A 27,017-nucleotide genomic window follows, 5' to 3' on the forward strand; every position below is an offset into this window, starting at 1 on the left:
AAACATGCAGTGATCTTCCTACCTCAGCCTCCCAAATGCTGGAATTCCAGGTCCTGCTAGCTTTTGGGTTTTGAGTCTGCTGCAAGATCCTACCTCTTCAATTTACTGGTGATGAGGAGTTACTATCTACTTGGCCCAGCCGCTGGTTCTTTGGCACTGGCCTATGGTATTTTTTATGACCCTTGGGCAATCTGTCTTGGTATACCAGGAAGAACTGGTTAGAACAATTATGTCACTTTGGCTAAAGTGGTGCAATCAGCAACAACAATGGACTCAAACACAGCCTAGAAAATGACAAACTGTTGTAACTATTAATTTGCCACCATTAACCATATGAACTAGATTTGTGGTTACATAGTAAAATCTAGAACTAACCAGAAAATTGTATGCAGTAAATAAGCCTTCAATATCATTAATTTACTCTCAGGGGAGAAAGTTAAAAAGGGGCTGGGGGAAATACAGAAAAACAGAAAAGGAAGAGATTAGAAGCAAAGCTGGAGGACAAAGGAAAATCACACAAACTTTGGGAAACTGGTGAAGAAACAGAGAGAGCGAGAAGAAATAAAAACAAGAACATAACAGAGAAACAGACAAAAAACTAGAAACAATGTTCATACTCATACAAAGACAAGAACTATCAAGAAAGAAAAGGAGAAGAAAAAAAAAATGTCCACTTCGGAGCATCTCTGCTGTCACTGGTAGAGTAGGCAAACAGAGGCCAGATTAATCCCAGCAACCTAGGCTCAGGGAGAAAGCACCATTTGCTAGCTCCTGCGCTGAGGTCTCTCTTCACTCTCCCTGTGAGCTTCAATTCCCACTTCAGATCCTTCATGGATCCCAGAGACCCACCTTCCTCTTTCTTCTCCTATATTCCAGCGTCTGTACACTAAGTCTCATCGAGGCTATTTCTCGGCTGTTTGCCACTCCACCACCTTCCTAGAAGGCTCTTTTTTCAGAAATCTTAAAACCTATTCTCAAATTCCAGCCACTGCCGCCCACTGCGTCCATTGCTCCATTCTTCTGGTGCGTTTCTGCATAGAGGTCTCTGAGATCGCCAGTAGTCACCAGGCCTCTGCAGGTTCGAGCTGCCCCTCCCATGCAGTGAGTCCTAGACAACTTTTTATTTTGAAGGCCTATTGCTTTGAAATGCTCAAGATATCAACTGTTCTGACAAAATAAATTTATTGAACTTGGCTAACATCAAACTTTGGCACATGGGTGTGATACAACTTAACAGGAATCATCGATTCATCTATAAATACAATAAGGGATAAACATACACTATAGCTTGCATTGCGGCTTTTTGACACTCACAGATTGGAAGAAAACAAACACCAAACGTCTTGAAGAATATTAATGGAATTAGTGTCTAATGAGGCAAAATGTAGTAACTTAAAGTTATGATTAAGCCGGGCGTGGTGGTGCACACCTGTAATCCCAGCACTCGGGAGGCTGAGGCAGGAGGATTATTGTGAGTTCAAGATCAGCCTGGGCTACAAAGTGAGCTCAAGGGCAGCCTGAACTGCACAACGAGATCCTGTCTCAGAAAGACAAAAAAAAAAGTTATGGATTAGCCTATCTACCCTGGATAGGTATTCAGAACATGATAGTCTTTAAACAAGCCATTCCAGTCATGATGAGGTGATGTATGAATACATGGATACATTTAAAGCACTGTTTTTAAAGTTAATTCAAGTAAAGACAGAAATTCCTCTTTAAATGTTTAGGCAGATCATTAATTATGAGCTATTCAAAAAAAAAAGAGCTAGTCAAATGTGCACAGGTTACTACAGGAAAAATTTAAAGGTCTGATAACTTGCAGTAAATTTTTAGGAGAATTCACCTACTTAGACTTTTTATATGCCTGCCATAAATGAAACTGAAATAGTAGAATGGCTGATCAAATAAGTGACCAGCACTCATTAGGGCTCTGGATGATTTTTTGTCTAAGAACTCATGCTGGTATTGATGATTTTTGGTCAAGAGGGTATGAACAGGAAGAATTATACAGCAGGCTATATTTTAGATGCCAGTTCACATTATTCTGTTCAAGCTGCACTGAGAGGTTAAACTGGCTCACCACAGACTTTGTAAAAGTCTCCAGAAGAGCAACAAACTGAACTCTTTGAGATCACACAGGCTGGAAATATGTACATGTCTGTATACGGTGTCATCAGCTCTGCTCTACAGTGCAGTTTAGTCAGTTTTAGTTGCACAGGTTTCCACTGCACTTACGGTCTGTTCACGCTAAATTTGGCCAAAGATGAGCACTGTCCACCAGTAAATGCCTCTTCCACTTTGAATTCTGAGCTAACTTTGTGGCCAGAATGCAGTGATCAAAACACTATCTTTTTACAGTGGCACAGGAAGATGGTAAAAATTTCCTAAAGTGCAGTAGATTTGCAAGTATTGTGCCTTGATCTAAACATTTTATTAAGCAGGTGCACTTGACAGTATAGAGGTCATTTGTTATGGTGCTATTTCAATTAGTACAGATTTAGGACCCTGTAAATTTTTCCCATAACTTTTTACAAAGTACTTCTTTTATTGCAATCCTATTTTGTCTCTTGTAGGTTATTGAACGCAGCTTGTCTAGAAAGAGGACAGGGCTAGATTCTAAAATTTATCTGCGACTATGGGAATGACACACGATAGATTTCTAGATACTTTTTGCTGCTAGTTTTATGCAATATTTATTGACCATCTTGACAAATATTTATCTTTGTAAGCTTAAAAGTTATTCTTTGAAACTTTTTTGTTTTTGTTTTGTTTTGGTGGTTTGGGGGGGGGGCGTTGGTACCAGGAATCAAACTCAGGTCCTTGCGATTGGCAGGCAGGTGCTGCAGCACTGAGCTGCATCCCTGGTCCTATTATTTGAAAGTTTATTTTTTGTATTTTATGGAAAAAAGGAAAACAAAATTTCATAACAAAATAATAGGAGAATAACAATAGTTAATACATTGAGTACTGTTGTCTTTGAAGTAGTTATTCACAGTATAAGATATGAGCATAAAAAAATTCTCCAAACAATATTAGCACAAACTTTCTTTTCAATGAACTAAAGAAAACTAGTAGTATAACTATCTTGTTTTCTTTTTTTTTCTTTTTCTCTTCCTTCCTTTTCCCCAGCCTAGTTCCTTTTTCTTTTTGAACAATTTCTTCCCATTTCACAATATCTATTGTACATTTTGGACCTTAGTTACTCTTTCAGTTTCTCATACCAGGGAGATAACACTATGTTTACACATGTGAGTTTGATTTATTTCACTTATGAGTATGACATCCATTTACCTACAAAAGTCTCAAATTTCTCCTTCTTAATGGCTGAATAGTAGTCCATTATATAAAAAGACCACACCTTTTTTATCCATTCCTCAGTTGATGGGTATTTGGGTTGTTCCCAGATTTAGCTATTACAAATTGTATTACTATAAACATGGATGCACATATATCATTGTGATATAATGCTCTTAATTCTTCTTGGAAGATACCCAGAAGGTGAATACCTAGGTTGAATGGCACCTCTAATCCTAGTTTTTTCAAGAATCTTCATACTGATTTCCACAGTGGTTGCAACAGTCTACACTCCCACCATCAGTGGAGGAGGATTCCTTTTTCCCCACAGTCCCTCCAGCATTTGTTATTGGTTGACTTCTTGATGACAGTCATTCTTTCCGGAGTGAGAGGGAATCTCAGTGTTGTTTTAATTTGCTTCTCTTAAACAACCAGTGAAGAAACTTAACCAAAAGACAATACAAAAACACTGGCACATGAAGACCATATGTTACCATATGCATGAAATTATTTTGGGGTGGTGTGAGCTTTTAACATTAACACATATTAAACTCTTAAGTCAAATTAAGCAGACCCAGCATTGACATGGTGGCCATAACTTTTTGATGTTAGTAAAAACAAAATTGCTGACTTCAAATTAAAAATCATACCAAAGTTTTGATACACTTGTCTTAAGATATTAAAGGAACATTTCAAAACACTGAAGAGCCCAGATTCTCAGATGTGTGTCCAGATTCTCAGATGTTTGTTGTGTGGGTTTTGTTTAGTTGTATTTTTTTTCCAGTGAATTTCAATCCTCAAATATGTGGTTATCTTGGTTGTATTGGCACAATCAGTGGCTGGTATCTTCACCACTAGCATTTGAGCAAGTTTAATCAGCAAGCAATAGTTTCAGTTAAAGTTTCAAAACACATGTAAGAATCAAGTTGAACTTGCTGATGTAGAGATTAAACCTCAAGTCACTGTCACTTTAGTAACTGCTTACTGTATTAGCACTGCACATGCTGTGCACATTCTGATTTTACTAAAAGAATTGAACTGTGCAGTCAAAAATAAATAAATAAATAAATAAATAAAAGGAGCAACAACACAGAGGGAGAAGGCCATGTGATGGAGGAGGGAGACCTGGGAATTAGGGACCTATAAGTCAGCACACCCCAAGGGCTGTCAGTGATACCAGAAGCCAAGAGAAAGACATGAGACACATTCTCCCCTAGCGCCTGCAAGACAGCATGGTCCTGCCCTCACCTCCTCCCACACCTCCCTCGCCTTCTTCATCTCTGAATGGGGCTGTAGTCCTTACCACCTAGGCCACACTCACTCCCACCTCCAAGCCTGTCATTATCCCACAGGTATCAGCCGCTTCTGCACCTATCAGAGGCGCCTCCTCCTGCCAGGGCTACTTCAAGGATCTCCTCCTCCATGAAGTTACACTCGTCCTTTTTTTTCTTCAAATTCAACATTCTCCTTCTCAGGAGAGGTCCTTCAGTGTTATTCATACCACACTGCTTAATGTATTTTGTGTATTTACTACATTTTGTTTGCTGTTTCATTCATAAGTCTTATCTCTCAGGCTGGTTCCTGAGAACTTCAGAAGAGATATCGTTTACTTCTTGCGTATCACTGGGTAACCTTCAGAAATGCTAAGCACAATCAATAACATTACACTGAGCCAGGGGTAGTGTGGCATGCTTGTAATCTCAGCACTTTGTGAGGCTGAGCAAGAGGGTCACAAGTCCAAGCCCAGGCTAGTCAATTTAGCAAATTAGCAAAATCCTATCTCAAAATAAAAAACAATAAGGGCTGAGGATGTAGCTCAATGTGAAGGCCCTGGGCTGAATCTCCAGTACTGTAAAAAAAAAAAAAATTACTGTTCCTTGCTTGGGTAAAGGCATCCTGGCCTACCACCTTTGGAGAGGACAAAGCAACATACCTTTCTTTTAAAAAGTCCTCAAACTCTTTGCAGTTCTTGCGGCCATTGTTCAAATGAAGGATGATGGTATCATAGCCAATGGTGCTGAGGAAATCAGTGCTCTGGTGGAAAAGACAACATGGTGTCAGAGCAGGAACAGCACAGACAGCAATCCTGAGGCCTGAAGAATGGGAGGGACAGAGGGGATGGGAAGCTAGCAGTGGGACTTGCCTGAATCGCTCTACACCTAAGAGAAGCAACCAAAAAGAACAAATAGAAGAAGTAAAAATGCATACAGCTGTAGAAGAGTTTTTTCTTTTAAATGAAGAAACCAAAGGGCCACAAAACAGGAAGTGGCAGAGGAATGAGATACACGGATGAGGCAGGAGGCCTGGCGTAAGCCTCTCCCTCCCTTCCACTTATACCCCAAGTCAGGCCAGCAGAGGGAGGAGGAGCCGTACACCCGCTGCAGCCCTCTGCTGAGTGCACCTTCAGACTGCTGGGGGAAAACTGAGTCATGCTCAGGTCCATTTTAATTAGGGCCTATTGTAAGGGTATTTTTTTCAGTTTTTCCTCAAACTTGCCACCAGGCGTGACTCTGACATCTCTTCCCATGGCCAGTTAGCTCCATTGAGGACCCAGGGTGTCTCTGCCAGGCACCTGCTGCAGAGAGAAAGGGGCCGACTACCCACTGGGAAGCATAAAGGGGAATGAGCAGCCAGCACATGCCACGTGGTTGCTGGCCCCCACTTAGGGGAAAAGACTCAAGTGTTTTCAAAATTAACAGTTTAGGCATATTTTATTCAAGGATGTGCCATCCAAGGATGGGTCTGTGGACACTCCCACTCTAGCACAGCCAAGGCAGAGCAGACAAAAAGGCCCCTTCCTTCCCAGCCCCAATCTGCAGAGCCAGTGCAGCTCGGAGTGGGGTGAGGGATTTCTAAAGCTACCTCTCTACCCACCCAGGACACTGCAGAAGCAAAATACTCTCTCATCCACTTGCTGCAACTCATGATGGCCTGGCTGAGCAGTGGTCCCATAGGCAGGACCAAGTCCTGAAAGTGGTTTAACACAGCCCCTGAAAACTTAGGTAGCCAAACCTCACATGGCATTTTTAGAATGGATTATGTACAAATATTACAGGTAGTCACATGAATAAATCAAAGTTAGAAATATGTTGACTTCTAAGCTTTATGATTATTGCTTCAGCATGGATTTAGGTTGTGGGAAGCCCAAAAAAACAGCCCCCACAAAGCCTTACCCCCTCCACACAGACCCAGCATCTGAAAGTACCCAGCTGTCTGTCTGTCAGCTGGTCTCAGAGTACCCAGCATCTGAATTTGATGCTTGCTATCACCAAAGGAAGTAGCCTTTCTGTCCCAATTCTACTGCAAGTACCTAGGATTACATTCAAGTCTTGGGCTACCCCTACACCTCTCTTCTAGAAAATCTGTCTTAATATTATGTACATCAAAGGCCTATAGTAGGGCTGGGGATTTAGCTCAGTAGCACAGCGCCTGCCTGGCAAGAGCAAGGTTGTGAGTTCGATTCCCGGTACTGGAGAAAAACAAACAAACAAAAAAAAAGGCCTATGGTAAAACATCTGTAAAGTAAAAATGCCTATGCTATTCCTGGCCACTTATATCAGAAAAGAATAGTGAAAACAAAGACTCTTGAATGAATGAGTACAAAGTGTCAATGTGAAAACTGGTTTGTAAACAGAAGTCTTTGATCCTCCCAAAGAAAGATTCTTGAGTTGTTCTGTCTTATAATGTTTATTTAGAAGGTGGTTTCCCTTTTCTTCATGAAGGTGTCAGATACTCTGAGAGAGACAGAAAGGGTAAAGCTTGACTAGAAAGGGTAAAGAGACAGAAACCTTCCTGGAAACAACCCAAAATACCAGAACTGCCAGCTGCCAGCCTTAAAAACAAAATTGCTGCTTCAGAGGAGTGTCTACACGCTCCAATGCAACCACGTTACATACTCTGAAGCAGGCAAAAAACCCTCAGAAGACGGTGCCCAAGGCCAAGTTCAAAGTGGTGGGGAATTTGGCTTGGCAACGTCTCCCTGTGCTGCTGAGAGCACCTGAGTGGTAAACTGACTAGCAGAAATTGGACTACAAGGACCACGCAGAAGAGTGTGAACGCAGTCCAAGGTGCACTGAGGTGAATGTGCACTAGGAGAGCATGACAGAGCTCTCTCAGAAGAGTGTGCCAAACTCATGACTCCAGTATACTCAGCTTGATCACCAGAACCCTCTGCACCATACCCTTGATTTTTCTCCTCACTTTCCTGCACTGTTTTCCTCCCTTACCTGCAAAAGGACAATATGCATTCCTACCCAAGGACCTTTACATATGCTTTTACTATTTCGTGTCATTAGTAGTTATCTTTTTAAAAATCAATTGACTCCTTATAGAGGATTTAGATTCATCCACAGTATCTCTCACTTTAATGGTGACCAAGATGTCTGTTAACTTCATAGTAACTACATACTAAAAATTTTACAAGTAGGAGAAAGAGTTTTGTTTTGGGGGGCTACCATTCTTCTAGGGGATCATGTATATAAAACAGGAACAATAAGCCAGGTATGGTGGTACATGCCTATAATCCCACCACACTGGAGGCTGAGGCAGGAGGACTACAAATTTGAGTCCTGTCTAAGCAATTTAGCAAGTCCGTGTCCCGACATAAACAATAAAAAGGTCTGGGAATGTAGCTCAGAGGTAGAATGCCCCTAGGTTCAATCTCCAGAGCTGGAAAAAAAATGTACCTAAAACAAATGGCGTGTACAAGGAAAATCATAAACTAAGTACATAAAACTACAAAGAAATACGTAATGAATGCAGTAGAAAAAAGAGAATAGGCTAGAGTTGTCAGATAAAAGAAGAAACTGAATATTTTAAAATGAATAAGACTCACACGAGGAATTTTTAAATATCAAATCAGTAGACCGGGGCTGGGGCTTTAGCTCAGCGGCACAGCGCCTGCCTGGCAAGCGTGAGGTCGTGAGTTTGATTCCCGGTACCGGAAAAAAAAAAAAAAAAAAGAAAAAGAAATCAGTAGACAATGAAAAAATAACAAAACTTGTTGAGAGATAACAAAACAAAAAATGTATAGGTCTAAATACCTACATTAGAAAAGAAAAAATCATTTTAAAATTAGTGGTCTAGCAAGGCATGGTGGCATATGTGTGTAATCCCAGCACCTGAAAAGCTGGGGCAGGAGGACTGCTCTCTGAGAGTTCAAGACCAGCCTGTGCTACATAATGAGTTCAAGGCCAGCCTGACCTACACAGCAAGACCATGCCTCAGAATATGGAAAAAAAGGGTTGGGGATATAGCTCAGCAGCACAGCATCTGTCTAGCAAGTGTAAGCTCCTGAGTTCAAGTCCCAGTACCGAAAAAAATTAGTCCTCTAAGCTTTTAATTTAAGTAGCTAGGAAAGGAAGAACAAATTAAATTGTAGTAGGTAGAAAAAAAGAAATATAAATAGCGGGATACAATGAGATAGAATAAACAATAGAAAACATCAATGTAATCAAAAATCAGCCTTTTGAAAAGTTTAATAAAAATCAATAAACTAGGTTGGCTAAAAAATAAGACAGAGGAAGAGAGAAAATTACTAATATCAGAATGAAAAAAGAAACACCAATACAGATTTTTAATCCATACCACAGATTCTACAGATGTTAAAAGATAAGGGAATATGACAAACTATGATATAATCTGTTTGAAAGACATAGAATAAAACAGATATCTGAATAGCCTTACATCTTTAAAGAAGCTGAATTCTTTTTTTTTTTTCTTTTTGGTCTTTTTAAAACAAGGTCTCACTATGTAGTTCAGGCTAGCTTTAAACTCACTTTGTAGCCCAGGCTAGTCTCGAATTTGCAACGATCCTCCTGCCTCAGCCTCCCGAATGCTGGGATTACAGGCGTGCGCCACCATGCCCAGCAGAAGCTGAATTCATAACAGAAAGACTTCTTACAATGAAAACATAAAATCCAAGAGACTTTATTGTGGAATTCTGTCAAATATTTAAGAAGATAAATACCATGAAACTCTTTCAGAAAATAGAAAAATCAGAAATACTTCTCATTTTATGTATTCACACCTGATTTTATAAATCATAACCCTGTTACCAAAAAAAAAGGTATATTACAAGAAAAGAATACTACAGGAAAATATCTTTCATGAGCAGATATGTAAAAATATTTTCCAAAATATTAACATGTAATATCCAGGAATATATAAAAGTATAGTACATCATAGCCAGGCACAGTGGCACATGTGAGTTTGTGGCCAGCCTGGACTACATGGCAAGACCCTGGCTCAAAAACAAAACAAGTCAAACTGCCTTAATTTGCAAACAGCATAATTACATACACAGAATATCTTAATAAACTGATAAAAATTACTATCACTAAATAAATGTAATAAGGTTGCAAGACATAGGAACATATACAAAAAAACCTACTTTCTCATGATTAAGCAAAAGAAAAGGAAAACTTTTAAACATCATTTACAATGGCATAAAAATAATAAACTATTCTAGAATAAATACTTAAGAAGTTGTGTAAAATGTATTGACAGGAATTAGAAAACAAAATCACTGAAATAAATGAAAATAGATGAAAAATAAATGAAAGAAGGCCTTAATGAAGGTGAACATATTGCATGTTTATGAATTAAAGGGTGAACTGTTAACATACCAGCATTCTCTCTTTTTTTTAAATTACATTTTACTGGTACATTTTAGCTATATATAATGATCACATTCATCATAAAGAATTTGTACCTGTACATAATATAACTTTTTTCCCCATTCCTTTACCCCCCCCCTTCAACCCCTTCCTCCCCTCCCCACTTACAAAGCTTTGTTTCCATGTTTTCCTTCTTTTCTCCTTTGGTTTTACTTTTCCCTTTTTTCCTTTCATATCAGCATTCTCTACATTGATTTATACACTCAACACAACCCCTGTCAAAATCCCAAAAGTCTCTTTTATAGGTATGTGCAAATTAACCTAAAATTTATGAAGAATTACAAAGAACTAGAATAGGCCAAAAAAGAAAAACAAAGAGGATTTTCACCACCTGGTTTCAAATTTTTCCATGAAGTTATGGTCATCGGAACAATATAGTACTGATCTGAGGATAAACAAGATCAATGGAACAGAACAGAACCCAGAAATAGACTCATTTGTCTATGATCAACTGACTTTCAATGAAGATGCCAAATCTATTCAATGGGGAAATGGCAATCTTTTGAAAAAATGGTCCTGAAACAACTGCTTACACTGTTGGAAAGTGCACTTACACAGTCCTCAAACTATGCCAAACAATTTAATTTGATAAATCATAGAATCAAATGTAAAGCTAAAAAGAAAATATAGGAAAAAAAAAAAGAAAATATAGGAAGATACTTTCAGGAACTTCCAGTTGTCTAAAAGAAACCTGTGTGAAAAAATAAAATAAAATAAACCTGTGTGGTTTGAGAGACTTAACCAATCAAGGAAACATGCACTTGTGCATGCACGCACACATACACACACACACACACACACACACACACACACAGAACTAAGAAAACACTGAAAAATTGGATTCATCAAAATTAAAAGCTTCTGCTTATCAAAACACGTTGTCAAGAAAAGTAAATGGTTTCTGGCCACACCTGTAATCCCCACACTCTCGGAAGCTGAGGCAGGAGGATTACAAATTAATGGCTAGCAAAACCCTATGTCAAAACAAAATAAAATAAATAAATAAATGGCTGGAGATGGAAAAAGTGCTAAGGCTCTGGGTTCAATCTCCAGCACTGATTTTTTTATAAACAATAGAAAAAGAATAGAAAGTTAAATTCCAAGCCACAGGCAGGAAGAAAATATTCACAAAACATATACCTGTCAAAGGGCTTGTATTAGAATATATAGTTTCAACACACTAGTAATAAAAATACAAGTAACTCAATAAAACCTGCACAATACTTGGACTTTGGGGCTGAGGATTTAGCTCAGCAGCACAGCGCAAGCCTGGCAAGCGCAAGGTCATGAGTTTGATTCCCAGTACTGGGGAAAAAAAAAAATACTTGCACTTTAATGAAAGACACTTCAAAAAAGATATTCCTTTTGCCAAAAAGTTCACAAAGCCAGGCATGGTAGCACACATGTGTAATCCTAGCACTTGGGAAGGTGAGGCAAGAGGATCACCATGAGTTCAAGGTCAGCCTGGACAACATAGTGAGTTCAAGGCCAGTCTGAACTACATAGCGAGTAGTTCAAAAAACAGAAAAACAAAAAAGTTCATGAAAAATTCCTCAACACTACAGTGTTGAAATTCAAATTAAAGTCACAGTGCTATCCTACTCCATGCCTACGAGAGTGACAAAAATTAAAGTCAAAATTGATTGTAGTCAAGAATGTTAAATGCTCAGAGCTCTTTTGCATTACTAATGGGAGTTTAAAAAAGCACAATAATTCTGAAAAAAGTTTGGTAATATCTCAAAAAACTAAACATGTACATATCCTACAAGCCAAATGCAACTGCTAAGCAGTTAAGTGACATTAAAATATGCATCCACAGAAAGACTTGTATAAGAATATCTATTGGTATATACACAAGATAGGTAGGATAACTGTACTAATAATTTCTATTGGTTTATTGAAAAGAACAGTTAATGCTTACTTGTTTGATCAATTTTGCATGCTTATGTCTGCTACTCTGAACAACTACTTTGAAGATAACAATATGCAATGTAACAACCATTGTTAATTTCCTATCTTGTTTTGAAATTGTGTATCATTTTTATTGGGTTTTTTTCCTTCTTTTTATTCTCTTTAAAATAAAAAAGATAAAAAAGAATATCCACTGGAATGTATTCACAGCAACCAAAAAATTAACCCAAATGTCTAACAACTATTCAATCACTAAGTAATCTATGTTATATTCATACAGTGGAATACTACTCAATAAAAAGGAAAGAACTATCAATATATAAGACAACAGGGATGAGTCTGAAGAACCACTAGGCTAAGTTAAGGCTGCTAGATACAAAAAAAAAAAAAAAGAATTCATTGTCCGTTTATAGGAAGTTCTAGAACAGGCAATGAGGCAGGAGATAGCTAAGGAAAAAGCTCGAGAAAGAAGGAAATGTTTAGGCATGAATTCCTAATTGTTCTATGACACTCTGCTCCCTTATTGAGAAGAGATTACTATCAAAATTAATTAGTCAGTAGGTAGCTCCTACTGCATAGTATGATGGCACTTGTGAAAGGACAAGACCAGCCACACAGTAATTATAAAACTGAAAGATCATAGCCAGTTTCCCAACCAAAGGCAATACTCTATCAAATAAGAGGACTGTAAAGGTTTGCAGCCTCTCGTAGACAGGTTTCTCAAACACAGTCTTCTACAACCTTCTCAATCCCTTTGCAAACTCTTATTCTCCTTGTAGTAAAGCTCTAAGGAGACTATCAAATGACACAAGACCTCTGCCTCATTAATAAGGCAGTAATACCAATCCACCTTCAAGCGGCAGATCCATACACAATTATTATACACAGTTATTCCAGAAGACACAAATTGGTTCTGACTTACATCTCAAAATAATTTCTTTTCTGTTCCTTTGCACTCCAACTCCCAATTTCTGTTTGCTTTTTAATGGGAAAACCTCATCACAAAAGAAAAACAATACACTTGGACAATGCTCACACTGGGTTTTAGGGACTGCCCCCACCTTTCTGCTTGGACACTATGAAAAGACTTAAGAGACCTAAGACTTACACAGGGGAATTCTTCTACAATAGAAAGGTTATACTCTAATTTGAAGCACAACTTGGAAGCTACTCAACCATAATACTGTCAAAACTCTCAATTTTCTGGGTAAAAAGGGATATAAGTTCTCAAAAGAAAAAAATCTCAAATATCCCTTCAGAGAGTTCAATATTTTGGATATATTTTTACTGCTGAGGAATTACAACTGTCTAGGACCAGATCCAGGGTACCTGCAATCTCAGACCCCCTGCCATCAAAAACAGCTTCTTTCTTTCCTGGGAATGGTTAGTTTCTACCTCTGGATACTCAACTTTGGACTCATGGTGAAACCTTTATATGAGGCTGTCAAGAGCCTTGAGTTTGAGCCCCTAGAATGGGCAAAACTAATTACAACGCCTTTCAGGAAATAAAACATGCCTTCATGCAGGTTCCAGCACTAGAAATAACAAACTTAAGAAATCCCTTCTTTTTCTTTGTAGCAGAGAAAAAGAAAGAGTTGCTCCAAGAGTCCTGATCCAAAAGCTAGGACAAAATCCTGCTGCCCAGTGGCTTATTTTTTAAAGTCTGATAAGAGTAGCTGCTAGATGGCCACCACAGCTGAGGGCAGTAACAGCCACAGCCATGCTAACAGAAGAGGCTATAAAACTTACTCTGGACCAGGCATGGTGTCACACACCCATAGTTCCAGTACTCAAGAGGCTGAGGCAGGAGGATCACTGCAAGTTGAAGGCCACTCTGGGCTACATAGTTCAAGGCCAGCCTGAACTACATAGTGAGACTCTGTCTCAAAAAAAAAAAAAAAAAAAAAATTACTCTGAGGTAAAAGGACATTTAATGGTTGACAAGAGAACAGATTACCAAGTATTAAGCCATGCTCCTAGATACCCCTGAAATTACCATAAAGGAATCCTGCTTTCACCAATTCCTACAGGTTTAGGAGTTAGCCACTCTTGTGAACAAGTGATTTCTCAAACCATGGAAGTAGCCAGGACATCAATGATCTGCCCATAAAGACCCTGAAGAGGAATGACTGACTGATCAACTTTATCCAAGATGGACACTGAAAGATAAGCTATGCAGTTGTTAGTTTACAGAGGGTCCATGAGGCCAATCCTTTAGCCCCAAAACCTCTGCTCAAAAGCCAGAACTCATTGTACTAATTTAAGCATTGATACTGGGAAAAGACAAGAGCTGAAGTATTTACATAGATTCCAAATATGCTTTTCTGATGCCACATGTCCAATCTGGGTAGAAAGAGGCTTGTTAAGTAACAATCATCTGTAAAGTAGGAAATTTTACAGCTCCTTGAGACAGTCCATCTTCCTAGACATGTCACTGTCATTCATTGCAAGGGACACCAAAAGGATATGCCTAAAATCTCCTGAAAAACAAAAGGCTGATAAAGATGCACAAAGGGCAGCTTTACATCCTCTCAAGGAAGTACCTCTGTTCTCAGTTCCTAAGGAACCACTTAAACCCACTTATACCCTTCAAGAAGTTAAATAGGCCTTAAAGTTAAATAGACAAGGAAGAGTAAAGTGAGGACCATGATGGTATCTGGGAAATAAACTAGTCCTTCCTCAAGAGATACAATGGAAAGCTGTAAAAAAAATCTTCATCATTCTTTCCACATGGGTGGAGATGCTGCGAAAGGAATCATCACTCAAGTTTTCACGGGCCAAGGCTAGCAGCAACTACTCAGATCTGCCAAGCTTGCCCTACCTGTACCTATAATAACTCTGGCAGCACCAGGCCACTTCCTTTGTTAGAGTTTATACAGAGGAAAGGGAGATATCCCGGAAAGAACTAGCAATTGGATTTTACCCACATGCCACCATGTGGAGGGTTTAAACAAATATTGGTCCTGATTGATACTTTCATGGGTTGGACTGAGGCTTTCCCTACCCACTCAGAAAAAGCCACAGAGGAGGTCAAAATATTCCTCAAGGAACTCACCCCTTGGTTTGGATAACGCCAATCCTTTCAGAGTAACAACAGGCCTTCTTTTGCCTTTCAGGTAACTCAAGGGGTAGCAAAGGCTTTAGGAATAAAATACTATCTCCACTCTGCAGGGCGAACTCAGTCTTCTGGAAAGGTCAAAAGGGCCAATCAGACCCTAAAACAAACTCTAGCAAAACTTTGCCAAGAGACTTTTGGGTCTTCACTGCCAACAGCTGAAAGGTGGAACTAAATACAAGTCCATATGAAATGGTATCCGGGAGACCTTTTCTATCTTCTGACATCATGATAGGTCCTGAGACCACTAGATCCTTACAATATATATTCAACCTGGGAGAAATTCAACAGTATAGCAATAAAGTCCTGCCAGCTCATAGACCTGGGGGACCACTTAGTGTCTACCCTGGGGACCCTTCCTAAGATTTCTGCAGACCAGTTAAGACCAAAGTGGATGGGCTCTTTCCCAGTCATTTTAGCCACTCCAATTGCTGTAAAATTGACAGGTATGAAAAAAAAAAATTTTTTTTATATTGACAGGTGTGGATAGCTAGATTTACCTCTCTAGGATCAAGCCAGCTCCACTTAAGCCACCCAAGAAAAGCAACCAGCAGAAGAGATAGATTTTCTTATGAATATGTTGAGGACCTAAAGTACCTCTTCAAGAGGAAATGAAAAGAGCCAGCCACAGATAAGTCATTCTGTAATGAGTACAAATAATGATCATATTTCTGAAAGTTTTGATATAATCTTAACTACTTTAACTGATCATAGTTTGCATACTGTTTTAGCTCTTGATCTATTCAAAAACTTTGAGACTTTCTGTTACAAGGACACTTTATCAGACTTTACTTGGGAAGACACTACAACTTTTCTTGAGCAACGACCATTGAGGTATAACAATGTAAGTGGGCACTTACTGTAGGATTGGGGCTTCTATTTTGCATTCTTATTTTATTATTTTCTGCTTACTCCAGCTTACTCTCTGGTGCTACAAATAATTTCCTTGCTGCATCCAAATACTAACATGTTTATAAAATCTCCCAGCTACTTACCTTGACTTGCTCTATAAAGGTACCTATGATTAGTACCAACCCACTATCAATCCCACACTTTTTCCTTACCTCTGTGTTATGGTTTGTGTCTGCATGTCCCCCCAAATCCTCAAGCAGTCATGAGGTGGGCTTCTAGATTTATGATTGATTCATGGTCCAATGCTGGAATTATGGATGTGAGGGCTACACCTGCCCTGGGGCAGATAGTTTGCATACAATATAAGGAAGAGAAAGAGGCTGCTTGCCACTGCTCTTCCTTTTTGCTCTTGTTGCTTTTGCTGTTTTCCGCCACCATGAACTGTTGCCCTCTACCATGTGCCACTCTGCCTTGGAGCCAGCCAAGTATGGACTGAAACCTCCATGAATCGTAAGCTAAATAAACCCTTCCTTCCTTAATTTTGGGTGTCAGGTATTTTGTCTCAACAACGAGAGAAATATAACTAAGACACTCTGTCTATTCAAAATACCTCACACTCTCTTAAAATCCACCATTCAATCCCTGCACAAGATTTCTGGTTATGCCTACTTCTTTCTCTCAAATGAACCTTCCAGGCATATCCTCCATTAGTCCATTCTGACTAGACTCTCCTCAAGACATCTTTAGACCCATCTTTAGACTCTCCTGAAGACATCTCTAGACCTCTCACGCCTTAATATGTCTACCACTTATACAAATCTACACCACCAAGTTTAAATCACTTATGATGACTATATTTCTGGTCCAATATTTTCTGGAGTCTCCCTTGTCACTCAACCTCCAATCTGTATAGAGGTCATAGATCACCTTCAATACTCTCAGGTTATAGGCAATGTCACTCATAACTCTACCTATGCCTTAGATCACAAGTCTACCATCTTCTCCACCACAGTGTTCTCTTTAAACCAATCTGAGTCTCTGCATTTCTCACTGCAACAAACCCACCCAACACACAAGATAAAAATTCTGGCTTCTGTCAGGAAAGACCACCCGCTTCTCAAATCCCTAATCTCACCTCTAGCTTGCTGCTTTTTGCCTCAATTCTGGCCACTCACCTCTAGCTTGCTGCTTTTTGCCTCAATTCTGGCCACTCAATTCAGCCAATATATCACTTCCTCATCAACAGGGACACACAGTTTTTCATCAATTCAGAGACATTACCTCTTTCACAAAAACAAAACCCAAATGTATCTCAACCACAACCTTCCTCTTTTCAACCATTAACAGAAATGGCATTTGCAACTTGATGTTTCTTCAGGGAGGCCACTAGCACTTACACAACATCCCCTTTTCTAGCTTGATTTGGGTACTTGTCTTATTACCCCAAGACTGTTCTTTGTAGAAGTAAAGCCTTCCTGTGCCCTTTCTTCTAACTGGACAGGTGTTTGTACCATATCTCATCTAGTCTCTGATACAGAAACTGCTCCCAACAAACCAGCCTTTTCCAAATTCTCTTTTCACCTCCATTCAGCCAAAAAGAGCAATTACTCCAATTCCCAGCTTGGTGGGCTTGGGAATCACCATGGGAGTAGTAACAAGAGTTATGGGACTACGAATAGCCTCACACACCTCCCACAACCTTTCCTTCAAGCTCTCCAGAGGTCCTTTCCCAGAGAGGACAAGGGTTCTACAAGCTGAAGGGACTTATAATATCAAATAAATGCCTTCACCACAGTGGTCCTTCAAATAGCAGCGGTCTACAATGCAACAGAGGGATGTCGCTGCTTAGCTATGAGAGGACAATGCTGTTACTATAACCACCAATCAGGTACTGCACAACATAATGAAATGCCCTCAAAAACCATGCATCCTGATTAAGAGAACAAGGGCTAAATAGTTGGATTTCTTGGAAATCTACTTGGGGAGGGCTCTCCTGGCTACTATACTTTCTTGGCCTACTAGTGGAAATCTTTCTCTTACTTTGGTTTGGATATTGTCTACTCAGTGTCTCACAAAATTTACCTCTTCCAAAATCTAACAAATCTACCTAAAAATTATGACTGAATGGGGATTCTGGCTTGTCTCAACTGCAAAAGGCACCAAATACACCCCTTCTAACACAATCCCTAAGGAAGCTGCTCACAGCTGGGCACAGTGGCACATACCTGTAATCCCAGCACTTGGGAGGCTGAGGCAGGAGGATTGCTGTGAGTTCAATGCCAGCCTGGGCTACAAAGTGAGTTGAAGGCCAGCCTGAACTGCATAGTGAGACCCTGTCTCAAAAAGACAAAAAAGAAGAAGGAGAAGAAAGAGGAGGGAGAGGGGGAGGGGAGGAGAAGAAGGAACTCAATCCTCCTACCTTATGCCCACTTCCAACTAACACATCCCACCCAGACCATTTTATCATGCCCAGACTCCACCCTAGATCATTAAACCCTACACTAGAATAGACACACTCTTCCCCAGCCCCTAAATTAGTCAGGGCAAGAGCTCCATAACCCCTGATAAGTAGAAACAACAGCACTCTCAGTGGGAAGCAGCTTCGAACCCTCAACCAGACCCTCAACATCCCATAAAATGTATGGGGATTATGTCTCTAGGGGGAAGTTGAGGCACGAGCTACGTAATGAAAAAGCTGGAGAAAGAAGGGAGGGACCATCACCTTACAGCCCCACTTTCCACACTATACCTAAAACATAAGGTAACCAAGGCAATAGCTGGAAAAAAAAAAAATCCACCTTGGAACCTGCTTTCTGGGACTACACCTACCTTCTGAGTTAAGCATTAGCCCAGGTCCTGGAGGCCCAGCTCTAAATACAAGGGGAAAGGTAACCAGGTAACCAGGTAACAAGGTAACTTAGCTTAGACACAGTAAATCCCTGAGCATGTCCCCAGCCGTCTTCTGCAACCCTTGCTGACTTCAACCCTAACTGCCATGCCAATGACTATGCAGATCTGACTACCCCCATGGGTTTTCGATACCGTAACAGTTCCTACAAGGATCATAAAAGGTCAAAACTCCAAAAGAGGGGCCAAGTCAAACTGCTCATACTTCAGACCAACTCTTCAGTCCCACCCCAAATTGCCCTCAATTTTACCCCAAACTGTAAGGTTCAAAACCCTCGGCACCAAGCCCCCTTAGAGCCAGGAGTTCTTACTAACCTGCTCCCATCTGTGGAGAATATTTTTGTTTTGTTTTGCTTTGGGTTTGGGGTTTTGGGTGTTTTTTTTTTTTTTCCTTTTTTTAGAGAGGAAAACAATAACATAAAGTTTCAAAACAGGATAACAGGAAATTAAAAATGGTTAATATATTGCATATTGTTATCATCAAAGTAGTTGCTCAGATAATAAGATATAGGCATGCAAAATTGATCAAACAATGTAAGAATAAATCAATCCTTTCAATTAACTAAAAAAATTAGAAGTATAATTATATTAATTATCTTGTATATATATTTTTTTCTTTTCCCTTCTTTCTTTTCTCCTTTTCCCCATTCCAGTTGTTCTTTTCTTTTGAAAAGTTTCTTTCCTTTTCACATTATCTATTGTAGATTTTGGAGCTTATTTATTCTTTCAGTTTCTTACACTAGGGAGACAAGACAATGTTTATACATGCAAGTCTGGTTTACTTCACTTATGAGTATGGTCTCTAGTTGCATCCATTTACCTACAAAAGGCTCAAGTTTATCCTTCTTTATAGCTGAGTAGTATTCCACTGTATAAAAAGACCACATCTTTTTTATCCATTCTTCAGTTGATGGGCATCTGGATTGTTTCCAACATTTAGCTATTATGAATTGTGCTGCTATAAACATAGATACACATGTATCACTGCAGTATGATATTTTTAATTCTTCTGGGAAGATACCTAGAAGGGGACTAGGGAACCTCTAATCCTAGGGTTTTCAGGAATCTCCACACTGATTTCCACAATGGTTGTACCCAGTCTACACTCCCACCAACAGTGGAGATGGGTTCCTTATTCCTCACAGCCCGTCCAGTATTTGTTATGGGTTGACTTCGTGATGATAGCCATTCTTTGCTGGGGTGAGATGGAATCTCAGTATTGTTTTAATTGGCATTTCTCAAATGACCAATGAATGATGTTGAACATTTTTCATATATTCATTTGCCATTTGTATTTCTTCATCTGAGAAGTGTATATTCATCTCAGATGCCCATTTTTTGATTGGGTCTTTGAATTAGGAGGGGCCTCATCTCTTTCAATTCTTTATATGTTCTAGATAGAAGTCCTTTGTCTGAGGGACAATTAGCTAAAATGTTTTCCCACTCTGGGAATCAAACTCAGGACCTTGCGATTGCCAGGTAAGCACTGTGCCATTGAGCTACATCCCCAGCCCTCTAGGTCTCTTCTGTTTCCAAATGAATTGTAGGAATGTTTTCTCTAGATCTGTGATGTATGCTAATGGTATTTGGATTGGGATTGCATTAAATCTGTGTAACAGTTTTGGGAGTATGACCATTTTCACAATGTTGGCTCTTCCTATCCATGAGAAAGGAATATCTTTCCCTTTTCTGATATCCTCTTTGATCTCTTTTCTCAGAGTGCTGTAATTTTCAGTGTATAGATCTTTTAGTTCATTTGTTAGATTGATTCCTAAGTATTTCATTTTTTTTGGATGCTATTGTGAAGGGTGTGGTTTCCCTAATTTCTCTCTCAGTGAGTTTGTTGTTTGTGTACAGGAATGCTATTGATTTTTGAGTGATGACTTTGTATCTAGCTACACTACTGAATCTGGTTACTAATTCTAGAAGTCTTTTGGTGGAGTTTTTGGGGTCTTCTATGTAGAGTATCATTTCATCTGCAAACAATGATAATTTAATTTCCTTTCCTATCCTTATTCCTTTCATTTCTCTCTCTTTTATAATTGCTCTGGCTGATATTTCCAGAACTATATTGAATAGGTGTTAGTGGACATACTTGTCTTGTTCCTGATTTTAGATTGAAAGATTTCAGCTCTTGTCCATTTAATATGATGTTGGCTGTTGGTTTGTCACAGATGGCTTTTATCAGATTGAGGTAAAAGCCATCTATTCCAATTTTCTGTAGGGTTTTACCATGAAAGAGTGTTGGACTTTATCAAAAGCTTTTTCTGCATCTATTGAGATGATCATGTGGTTTTTGTCTTTGGTTCTGTTGATATGGTGTATTATTTATTTGTGTATACTGAACCATCCCTGCATTCCTGGGATGAAACCACTTGGTCATAGGGTATAATCTTCTTGATGATCTACTGCATTCTATTTGCTAGTATTTTATTGAGGATTTTTGCATCTATATTCATTAGGGAGACTGGCCTATAGTTCTCTTTTTTTGGTTGGGTCTTTCTGTGGTTTTAGTATCACAGTAATACTTGCCTCCAAGAATGAGTTAGGGAGAATTACTCCCCTTTCAATTTCTTTAAAGAGTTTGAGGAATATTGGCATTAACTCTTCTCTAAATTTCTTGTAGAATTCAGCCATGAATCCATCAGGACCTGGGCTTTTCTCTGTTGGTAAGTTTTTATTACATTTTCAATTTCATTAACTGATACTGAGTTATTCAGAATTTTTATATCTTCTTGTTTCAGCTTTGGTAATTCATATGCTTCTAGGAATCTGTCCATTTCTTCTGTGTTTTCCATCCTTTGCAAGTAAAGATGTTCAATATATTGATGATCTTCTGAATTGTGGAGTGTATTTTGTCTTTCCTCTTTCAAATAAATCATTAATCCTGCTGGTACTCGGTTCTTCTTCTGGGACATCAAGAACCTGGACAAGACCCCCAACCTGGTAAAACAAGATGAATCTAGTAAAAGAAATAAGAAGAGGGCCAGGTGTGGTGGTGCATGTACTCCTGTAATCCCAGTACTCCTGTAATTACAATACTCCTGCAATCCCAGTACTTGGGAGGCTGAGGCAGGAGGATCTCTGTGAGTTTGAGGCTAGCCTGGACTATAAAGTGAGTTCAAGGCCAGCTTGAACTGCATAGTGAGACCCTGTCTCAAAAAGACAGATGTTTAAAAAAAAAGAAAAAGAAAAAGAAAGAAGTAAGAAGACTGATGGTAAGCCTCAGGAGAGAAATTAGGAGCTGAGTGGGAAGGGCCAGGAAGGAGCTTTCTAGGATGATATAAATGAACATATCCATGTGAGCCATATCCCTATGAACGTATCTCTTAGAGGTGTGGGCTTGGGGATTCTGTGACTGTATACAATTTTTGAAACACTAATTGATCCATACACTTTATGTACATTACACCTGAAAAAATTAAAAAAACAAGAAAAAATTATGACTTAGAGGAATAATGGGAAGACAGCAGTCACCAGAAGGAAAAAGAGAAATTAAGGCTTAGATATAAGTCTGGCCTTAGAGTCCTGGCTAAAGCAGAGAGAAGACAGAATAGGAAAGGGACAAGAGCAGAGGAGTGATCTGGGGAAGGTGGAAGGCACTAGCAAGGGTTGAGATTGTTAAGTGACCATCTGAGAACAGATCCAACCATCTAGCAAATTCCCCAGAAACCCAGAATATAAAGTTTAATAATGCACAAAGTATAAAAGAGATAAATAGCATTCACGTTTTAGTCAACAGGTTACCACTCTACCATAAAGCCACTTCAGTTTTAAGACAGAAAACTTGCCAGAACCAGCAGTACGCATATATGAGCCCCACACAGCAGATGTGCGGGCCAAAGAATAACAAAGACAATCTAAGTTCAGTGATAGAACACTTCTCCAACAGGCAGAAGGCCCTGGATTCAATCTCCAGCACTGTCCTTCATAAGTCTTGTAAAGAGGCCAATGGACATCCAGACTAGGGACAGAAGTTTAAAGGAGGCAGTGTCAGCGAGTAGCAAGGTGGAGGGTAATACTGCTCACCAGCTCTAGCATTTAGATGTGCTTTCTCAGTCATCGAGGCACAAATACTGTACCCCTTCTTCCTGCCCAGCCCAAGCACCATGTTGCAGGGCCTTCAGGGCTTGTTTCTCTGCTCCTTTCTCACCTCGTCTATCCCTGTGAGTTTGGGTAGAAGATAAAGAGAGCAGAGGAAAAGGAAGTATCACCTGGAGCCTTCAAGGTCACCATGAGGTGTACAGATGTTGCCACTGCACATCCTCCCATTTGATTCTGTGCTGTATCCCAAGCCCAGACTGATCATGATGTCTACCACACACAGGTTCTCCAGGCATGGGCTCCAAGAACCACCTGAGCTAGAATCACCCAGGTGGCTGATTAGATATGTAAATTCCACGATCCCACCCCAGACCTGCCAACTGTCAACCAGTGTGAGGCAAGGGAATCCCCACTGTTTCACACTCTTTCCAAGTGGCTACAATGCAGTTTGAGAACTGCTGCCACAGATACTATAAAAGATATAAGACTCATCACAGTTCCTGCCTGCAGAAACTTACCGGAAAAAACCTAGAGAATAGGAAGATGAGAGAATGACATTTAAAAAGTGCAAAGAAGGAGCCAGATAAGACTCTCCGTGGTTTGCATTTCATTTTAAAACCTCTAATTTTGAGTAAAACATGCAAAGTGGCATTGATACCTTCTGGAAGCCCAGAAAGCCCCACTGAACTGGAGAAAAGGCCATTTATTTTGCCTTGCAAAGGCAGCATTTGAGGCCTGACTTGTACGACATAAGTGCATTCCACTTTGCATTGAAGGAGCACAACATGGTCATAAACAGTGAGATGGACTTATTTCCATGTTTTACAAGTGGAGAAAATGAGACACAAGGAAGCAAAGTTCTCTTTATCACTGCCTCCAGCCACACTACGGAAGATTTCAAATGTCAACCACTGTATTATCCAAATTTCTCAGTTATTTATTAAAAGCTAAAAGACAACTGTAGGTCTGGGGTAAAGACCAAGGACTTCGTTTTATCTCCCTATGACTTGAACCTTGATATTTTCTTTCCAGTACTGAGGACTGAGCCCAAGGCCCTCACTCTGAACTATGTCCCAAGCCCTTTCTTAAATGTTTTGTTGTTTGAGAGAGTCTCGCTAAGTCATTGAGTTGCCCAGGCTAGGCTCAAACTTGTGATCTTCCTGCCTCAACCTCCCAGAGTACCAGGCATAGGTCACCATATCTGGTTAACTTTAATCTTTCTCTCCTTTTTATTTATTACCCAAAGAGGCAAAACCAACAGATCAAACTCTGCAAATACAGATTAATTATTAATTAATATTAATAATTATATTAATATATATTGAGTACTGGCTGTGTGAAAAAGAGCATACCAAGTGTTTTACATACTGTACAGAAATCATTATTATTATCTTCTTTTATAGGACAAATACTGAGATGTAAAATTTATTGTTTGTTGTTGTATTCAGGGACTCAGGGTATTCTCACTAAGGTACATTCCCACCCCCACCCCTTTTTTAAATGTTGGGGTAGAATCTTGCTAAATTACTAAATTGTTCAGGCTAGGCTCTTGTGATCCTCCTGCCTCAGCTTCCCAGAATGCTGGGATTACAAGCATCTGAATTCTGAAGTCTATATCCTTAAACTTCTCAGCCACACAACTGCTCTGATTTGAGCACAAGGACTCTAACATTTTGTCAGTCCACTTCTTTGCAATTTTAAATGGAAAACACTCAGTCCACACTTGAACTTAAGTCCCATTTCTACCATTCACAAACTATGTGACTCTGAGCAAGTGCTTCAATCCCCCGTAGTGTTAACTGACTGGCTGTAAAGTGGAGATTATTGGAAGGAGGAAAAGAAAATGTACTTTAAGTTTGCCAAGTACTTCACAGACTAAAAAAGTTGAAGAAGACACATTCAAAAAAATTCTAAGGCTAACACATAAGCAAAACAAAAAATAAAAGTGCTTTGACCATGTGATATTTCTTCATCAAAAGGAAACGATGATGAAATAAATATAGTCTATTAGCTAATCAGAAATATGTGTAGTTACAGGGTGTGGTAATGCATGCTTATGATCCCTGAACTTGGGAGGCTGAAGCAGGAAGATCACAGTGAGTTCAAGGCCCTCCTGGACTACATAGTGAGATCAAGGCCAACCTGAACTGCATAGTGAGACTCTGTTTCAAAAACACGAAAAAACAAACAAACAAACAAACAGACTAGTATGGTCATCTGGGAAGCAACTGAAGAAGTGTCAGAGAAACCTCAGCAAAATATATGAAAACTGCTGCCAATGTCTTCAGCCATGTTCTCCTAGGCCCAAGGTCAAAGACACTATAATGGTCGTGTCCCTCAGTTTTCTCTAAGGTAATAGTAGCAGACTGTGAAGGCAAAAATGAAATCCCACCCGAGTCCCTGCTCCAGGATTTCTCAACAAGCCCATACTCTGCCCATCCCACCTCCTACAACCCTCACCACCCCAGCTTTGTCTAGGCTAGATCTACACATCTAAATGTCCTCCTCGCAGTTAAAAAGGCAGTGTAACTGGATTGAAAATGAGTGAAACTAGAACCTGAGAAAGTAACCCTGCCATGCAAGAACACAATAAGAAGGGAAAAAAGACTGGAAGGATATGCATCAAAATGTTACAAGTGCCAGGGGTGGTGGTGCATGCCTGTAATTAGGAGACTGAGGCAGGAGGATCGCCTCAAGTCCAAGGCCAGCCTGAACTATGTAGCAGGACCCTGTCTCAAACAAACAAAACAAAGCAAAACAAAAAAAATGTTGGAAATAACTCTCCTTTTAGCACTTTTCAGTATTTTCTAAATTTCCTGCAATATATTTACATTATTCTTACAATCTGAAGCTTTTCTCTCTGTCTCCATCCCTTAACAACAGATCAAACCTTCTTGTGTATTGCTCTGTCTCAAGCCACCAACAACAACAGAAAATGGGAAAGGCCCAATGAAGAAGCTGAAGCTTTGCAGGAATTTCCGTGAGGTAAAGAGCAGATATGACTAGATGCAAAAGGCTGGAAGACAGGCAAAACGGCGAAGAAAGCATATAAACTCTCCTCACAAATCCTAGAGCCGTAGCCACAAGCTCCGCGTCAGCAGGGTGCTCGGAGGACACTGGGAGCCCAGCCAGTGCCCTGCCCCACACTGGGTGGAAGCACAGCAGCTAGTTCAGACGGTTCTGCCAAACCCACAGCTAATGAGGCTACAGCCTGCAGCAGGCTCCTAACATGGGCATGATGATCACAGCAGCAACAGGGCGCATGCCTAGCAGCCTTCAAAGCCTCCACAGGAAAATTCAAAGAAAAATGTGTCAGCACAGCTCTGAGGACTTCCAAATGCCTTCCCCTTTCCCACTTTCCTGCGTCAGAAGCCAAAAATATCAGAAACTGCCAATACTAGTATCTATTAGAAAAATCACAGAGTGTCAAGTACAAAAGGCAGAAAATTAAACATAAAAAACAGTGGCTTTCCTTATATCTCAACAATAGCCATTTAAAAATGCAGTTGAAAACATGAAGATCCTATACACAATGCTGACAAAATCTCAAACTACCTAGGAATAAATCTTTTTGAAGCAAAATTATAAAATATTACCAAAGAACACAGATCAAGATCTCAGTATATTCTAAAAATAAATCCTAGCCCAAAATGGGAACACCCACTGTTGGAAAGGTTCCATTTCACCCAAATACACCTACAAAGTTAAAATAACTTTAAATAAAATAAAAATGTTAGTGAAATTTCTTTCTTAATTAAAACTCATCATAATGCCCTCCAAGGAAAGTAGGTGAATAAAACTAGCCCCTAAAATGTTGAAAAATATAAATGAGTGAAGACTTACTCTATAATTTAAAAAAATATATATTAAGGTACTGAAAGTGTTACTGGACCCAAGTCTAGCTATTCATAGGCTAATTAAGTCAAGAGAAAAGATGGTCTGGCAAGAGAAGCAACTTTATTCAACAAGACCATTAGGCAGAAGATGGAGGGCTCTTGTCCCAAAGTCTATCTTCCCAACAGGGTTGTTTTTTATTAGGTTTTTTTTTTTACACTTTTTAAAATTTTAAACCAAGCATGGTGATGCACACCTGTAATTCCAGCACTCAGGAGGCTGAGGCAGGAGGGTCACTGGGAGTTTGAGGCTAGCCTGGGCGTGAGCTCAAGACCAGTGTGAACTGCATAGTGAGACCTTGTCTCAAAAAAGACAAAAAAAAA

General features: G+C 39.6%; 1 protein-coding gene across 2 annotated transcripts in view; it reads right to left on the reverse strand.

The window, feature by feature from the left end:
• Pstpip2 (proline-serine-threonine phosphatase interacting protein 2) overlaps nucleotides 1-27,017 on the reverse strand; it is a 99,567-nt gene that overhangs the window by 47,734 nt on the left and 24,816 nt on the right. Inside the window, exons 1-2 of one of the 2 annotated variants that reach the window (XM_013510408.1) lie at nucleotides 5,438-5,515; nucleotides 5,228-5,328 (exon numbers count right to left, since the gene is read on the reverse strand). In XM_013510408.1, the coding sequence (XP_013365862.1) occupies nucleotides 5,228-5,328; nucleotides 5,438-5,500 (164 nt within the window). In that variant the 5' untranslated portion in view covers nucleotides 5,501-5,515. Of the gene's footprint in view, nucleotides 1-5,227; nucleotides 5,329-5,437; nucleotides 5,516-27,017 lie in introns of those variants that run through there. The other variant, XM_005372863.2, reaches the window with a different exon arrangement.

Source organism: Chinchilla lanigera, unplaced genomic scaffold, assembly GCF_000276665.1.
Source record: "Chinchilla lanigera isolate Chin_1 unplaced genomic scaffold, ChiLan1.0 scaffold00001, whole genome shotgun sequence".
Taxonomy (NCBI): domain Eukaryota; kingdom Metazoa; phylum Chordata; class Mammalia; order Rodentia; family Chinchillidae; genus Chinchilla; species Chinchilla lanigera.